General features: G+C 37.3%; 1 protein-coding gene across 1 annotated transcript; it reads right to left on the bottom strand.

Moving 5' to 3' along the window:
• Positions 1-1,155: 1,155 nt before the first annotated feature.
• Positions 1,156-5,839, bottom strand: LOC124917911 (uncharacterized ABC transporter ATP-binding protein C825.01-like). The gene is made up of 5 exons (XM_047458177.1): positions 5,633-5,839; positions 4,785-4,818; positions 2,713-2,909; positions 2,026-2,262; positions 1,156-1,209 (listed from the first exon to the last, which is right to left on the bottom strand). The coding sequence occupies exons 1-5, from the start codon at positions 5,837-5,839 to the stop codon at positions 1,156-1,158; spliced, it is 729 nt and encodes a 242-aa protein (XP_047314133.1).
• Between the last annotated feature and the right edge of the window lie 361 nt (positions 5,840-6,200).

Here is a 6,200-nt window from a genome sequence, read left to right on the forward strand (position 1 = left end):
TGACGGTTATTCATTTGTTGAGCTCTACTGTCAGCTGCCTGGAAGACTCTGCTGCCAGCTGTCTGGAAGAACATCTTCCTTCAGATGCCCATCTAATCATTTTAGTTGTTCATCTACTTAGAAGCAATCTGCTTTAGACGCCCCATCTTTCTCTTTCCATTAGACTCCACGTCTGATTAAGGTTCCCTTCAGACTAGTCTGAAGGAGTTAGACTACACGTCTAACTTTCTCTTTCTAGACTGCACGTCTAACTCCACATGTTAGATTGCACGTCTAACTTTCTCTTTATAACTTTCTCTTTCTAGACTGCATGTCTAACTCTACTGGTTAGACTACATGTCTAACTTTTTCTTTCTAGACTGCATGTCTAACTCTACTGGTTAGACTACACGTTTAACTTTTTCTTTCTAGACTGCACGTTTAACTCCACTAGTTAGACTACACGTCTAACTTTCTCTTTCTAGACTGTACGTCTAACTCCACTAGCTAGACTGCACGTTTAACTTTCTAATTCTAGACTACACGTCTAACTCCACTAGTTAGACTGCACGTCTAACTTCACACATCTACCCACACATTAGACCCCCAGGTCTAACATTAGACGTTTTTCATATGATCGGTCTAACTACGCGTTGACTTTGAGCTGTGCCTGCAAATTAACAAAACTCTAATTATTAATACTACACCTGGTGAGATTTGAACATAGGTCACCTGTATGACAGGGAGGCATGCTTACCACTACACCACTTAAGATGTTGATATCTAAATATATATTTATATATTTGATATGACTAACAATTATTGAACTTAGTTTTATCCAAAAACTATTTCATCAATCATCAAATCAAAATTCTTAATTTCTTTTTAAATCAATTAAAAATCTCAATCCAACAATTTCTCTCTTTTTGATTATTTAAACTAAAATATCAAAACCAGTTTAAACATTAAAAATTTCAACCCAACAATTTCTCCCTTTTTGATTATTTAAACTAAATTATCAAAACTAATTGAGTTCATGATTTAAACATAATCTAGGCATTATCATAATCTAACAATCCTAAAAATATTTCTAAAGTAAGAAAACTTAGACTCGAGAAGTGGCTTTGAGAAGATGTCAGCCACTTTAGGCTGCTGATTGTCACATGCTATGTCCGACTAGTCGGCTGTCCAGATGTCGTTTGGCTCTTCCATGTTGCTTTCCTTTTTTACCTGCATTTAAAGACAATGACGAATCTAGTACCCATTTTTCTTTAGGTCCATGGCTTATTAGTCCATTGGGAATCCATACTTTTATTATTTTTATGGATTTCCCATGTTGCATTGTGATAGGTGTGTATGATTTAGGCTTAGCAGACGTCTTCCTACTAGCAACTGAACTGTTAATCTTAGAGGATGGTTTTTGTCTAAAACTCTTTGACTTCCTGTCAAGTTTTAATATGTCAGATTTACTGGCTGCTTCCATCTTAAGTTTCAGCCAGCTAACAGTTGGCGGAACATAAGTAATCTCATCCTTTAAGGTTAACTCATCACAGCTTAGATCAGTTCCATTCTTAGTTAAGATTTCTTTGACAAAGTTTATAGACTTAAACTTGTCAGTTTCAGGGTTTAACTTTTAACAAGACTTGTCTGAGTCACTGCCATCAAATCCTAAACCGGATTTGCATCCGGCAGGCCTCAGCATACTTATCTGCTGTCTGACTGCATCTCCAGACTTCATCCAGGAACCGATCACATATGTCAAACGTTGGTTTTTAGAAAACAGAGTTTGAGCATTTTCCTTGAACTTTTCATTCTCAGATGAGAGCTCATCCATTTTGTTTTTAAAAACTTCAGAATCATTGTTTTGAGATGAAGAAGAGCTGTCAGATTTATTTTTCAATTTTAGTTCATCCTAAGAGTTGACAATTTCTTGTACTCAATGACCATGTCATTGAGTACAGTAATTAACTCATCTCTTGAGAATTTTTCAGAGGAGAAATCAAATATCTCAATGTCAACTTCTTCTGTCTCCATGTAGAAATTGACCTCTTCATCATCACTAACGTTAGATGATGAATCATCTGAGTCGCTGTCGGCCCACTTGGCTTTGTTTTCAGCCTCCATGAGAGACTTCAGTTCTTTCTTGTTCTTTTTCTCATCTTTCTTTTTCACATCACGCTTCGGCTTGCTGTTTCCTTCCTTAAAGTGTCTCTTCTTCATGAATTTGTAGATTTTCTTCATGAAAAGAGCCATCGCATCGCTACTAATCTTCTTAGCAGCAGCCTTCACAACAGTGGCATTAGATGGCTCCTCAGTCGTCACAAATGCCTTTGTTATGATGGTGGATGTGGGGTGCTCCTCTTCATTTCTATAGTTCAACTCGAACTCATAGGCCTTCAGATCGGCCAGCAAGTCAAAGAGCTCCATCTTATTAAGGTCTTTAGACTCCCTCATCGCCATCGTCTTAATATCCCACTCTCTGGACAAAGCACACATGACTTTGATCGCAACTTCTCTATTGCTGTAAGTCTTGCCCAGAGTGGATAGAGAATTTATAACCTTACTGAATCTCTCATCAAACTCAATCATTGTCTCTCCAGAACGCATCTTGAAGTTATCGAACTATTGAGTGGCAACCATGAGTCTTTTTTTTGTTTGCTCGTTGCCCTTACACAGTTTAGTCAGCTTCTCCCAAATATCTTTGGTAGTGGGACATGTGATGATCTTGTGTACCATGCTATGATCCAATGTCTTGTAGAGGATGTCTTTTGCTACGTTGTCGAGATTGTTCTTTCTTTTATCGTCACTGGTCCACTCAAATCTAGCCTTCTCAATCTTTATCGGACCGTTGGTGATGATAAACCACATGTCATCATCTATGGCAGCTAGATGAGCGTGGACTCTCGCCTTCCACACGACGTAGTTTTCCTCTAAAAACATGGGAACATTGTTGATGACAGCCATAGACATGATTCAAATTCCTTAGAAGCTTGAGAATAGGAAACGAGGCTCTGATACCAATTGATAGGATCGGCTGCACCAATAGAGACAGGGGTCTGGTTATTGATGACGACTTCGGATAAACGGTTTGATAGAAATCCTATTAGGGTTAATATCTCTTTCTATTCTTTGCAAATCCTTCGAACTCTTGAAACAGATTCAAGTGCAGAAATGTTCGTCGGATTTGAAGTTTTGAACAAATGAAAGATGAATGGCAAAAAGTAAAGAACACAAGAAATTGTTTATGGATGTTCGGAGCAAACTCTCCTACGTCACCCCTTCTTCTAACCACCAGAAGGATTCACTATACTTCTTTGAATCAAATACAGTTCACTAATCTAGCTAACTCTCTGTTGAACAAAATAATCTTTGTTCAACATACAACACTGAAGTTTTCTCACAGAAAAGACAATATGTAATACAATGTATTCACAGCAAGATGATAAGTGAGATGTTTGATTTCAAAAACTTTCTTTAATGAAAAATAAAGCAGCTCTCTCTTTTTGTATTTTTCAGCCAGCAATTTATCCGTTGTCTTAGGCAGCAATTTATTCTTGAAAAGATTTAACGGTCAAATCCTTCTTTTGGACACATGTCATCTTTCCGTTGGATGTACTATCCATGAGGTACTAGGTAGTACAGCAGAAAAAGATTCTTGAGATCGTGGTAGTACAATGCAGTACAGTCAATTTGAATTATGGCATACGTGACGGTTATTCATTTGTTGAGCTCTACTGTCAGCTGTCTGGAAGAACATCTTCCTTCAAATGCCCATCTAATCATTTTAGCTGTTCATCTACTTAGAAGCAATCTGCTTTAGACGCCCCATCTTTCTCTTTCCATTAGACTCCACGTCTAATTAAGGTTCCCTTCAGACTAGTTTGAAGGAGTTAGACTACACGTCTAACTTTCTCTTTCTAGACTGCACGTCTAACTCCACATATTAGATTGCACGTCTAACTTTTTCTTTATAACTTTCTCTTTCTAGACTGCATGTCTAACTCTACTGGTTAGACTACACGTCTAACTTTTTCTTTCTAGACTGCACGTTTAACTCCACTAGTTAGACTACACGTCTAACTTTCTCTTTCTAGACTGCACATCTAACTCCACTAGCTAGACTGCACGTTTAACTTTCTCTTTCTAGACTACACGTCTAACTCCACTAGTTAGACTGCACGTCTAACTTCACACATCTACCCACACATTAGACACCCACGTCTAACATTAGACGTTTTTCATATGATCGGTCTAACTACGCGTTGACTTTGAGCTGTGCCTGCAAATTAACAAAACTCTAATTATTAATACTACACCTGGTGAGATTTGAACATAGGTCACCTGTATGACAGGCGGGCATGCTTACCACTACACCACTTAAGATGTTGATATCTAAATATATATTTATATATTTGATATGACTAACAATTATTGAACTTAGTTTTATCCAAAAACTATTTCTTCAATCATCAAATCAAAATTCTTAATTTCTTTTTAAATCAATTAAAAATCTCAATCCAACAATTTCTCTCTTTTTGATTATTTAAACTAAATTATCAAAACCAGTTTAAACATTAAAAATTTCAACCCAACAATTTCTCCCTTTTTGATTATTTAAACTAAATTATCAAAACTAATTGAGTTCATGATTTAAACATAATCTAGGCATTATCATAATCTAACAATCCTAAAAATATTTCTAAAGTAAGAAAACTTAGACTCGAGAAGTGGCTTTGAGAAGATGTCAGCCACTTTAGGCTGCTGATTGTCATATGCTATGTCCGAGTAGTCGGCTGTCCAGATACCGTTTGGATCTTCCAAGTTGCTTTCCTGTTTTACCTGCATTTAAAGACAATGACGAATCTAGTACCCATTTTTCTTTAGGTCCATGGCTTATTAGTCCATTGGGAATCCATACTTTGATTATTTTTATGGATTTCCCATGTTGCATTGTGATAGGTGTGTATGATTTAGGCTTAGCAGACGTCTTCCTACTAGCAACTGAACTGTTAATCTTAGAGGATGGTTTTGTCTAAAACTCCTTGACTTCCTGTCAAGTTTTAATATGCCAGACTTACTGGCTGCTTCCATCTTAAGTTTCAGCCAGCTAACAGTTGGCGGAACATAAGTAATCTCATCCTTTAAGGTTAACTCATCACAGCTTAGATCAGTTCCATTCTTAATTAAGATTCCTTTTACAAAGTTTATAGACTTAAACTTGTCATTTCAGGGTTTAACTTTTCACAAGACTTGTCTGAGTCACTGCCATCAAATCCTAAACCGGATTTGCATTCGGTAGACCTCAGCATACTTATCTGTTGTCTGACTGCATCTCCAGACTTCATCCAGGAACCGATCACATATGTCAAACGTTGGTTTTTAGAAAACAGAGTTTGAGCATTTTCCTTGAACTTTTCATTCTCAGATGAGAGCTCATCCATTTTGTTTTTAAAAACTTCAGAATCATTGTTTTGAGATGAAGAAGAGCTGTCAGATTTATTTTTCAATTTTAGTTCATCCTAAGAGTTTACAATTTCTTGTACTCAATGACCATGTCATTGAGTACAGTAATTAACTCATCTCTTGAGAATTTTTCAGAGGAGAAATCAAATATCTCAATGTCAACTTCTTCTGTCGCCGTGTAGAAAGTGACCTCTTCATCATCACTAACGTTAGATGATGAATCATATAAGTCGCTGTCGGCCCACTTGGCTTTGTTTTCAGCCTCCATGAGAGACTTCAGTTCTTTCTTGTTCTTTTTCTCATCTTTCTTTTTCACATCACGCTTCGGCTTGCTGTTTCCTTCCTTAAAGTGTCTCTTCTTCATGAATTTGTAGATTTTCTTCATGAAAAGAGCCATGGCATCGCTACTAATCTTCTTAGTAGCAGCCTTCACAACAGTGGCATTAGATGGCTCCTCAGTCGTCACAAATGCCTTTGTTATGATGGTGGATGTGGGGTGCTCCTCTTCATTTCTATAGTTCAACTCGAACTCATAGGCCTTCAAATCGGCCAGCAAGTCAAAGAGCTCCATCTTATTGAGGTCTTTAGACTCCCTCATCGCCATCGTCTTAATATCCCACTCTCTGGACAAAGCACACATGACTTTGATCGCAACCTCTCTATTGTTGTAAGTCTTGCCTAGAGTGGATAGAGAATTTATAACCTTACTGAATCTCTCATCAAACTTAGTCATCGTCTCTCCAGAACGCATCTTGAAG

This window comes from Impatiens glandulifera, unplaced genomic scaffold (genome assembly GCF_907164915.1).
Source record: "Impatiens glandulifera unplaced genomic scaffold, dImpGla2.1, whole genome shotgun sequence".
NCBI classification, from domain to species: Eukaryota; Viridiplantae; Streptophyta; class Magnoliopsida; order Ericales; family Balsaminaceae; genus Impatiens; species Impatiens glandulifera.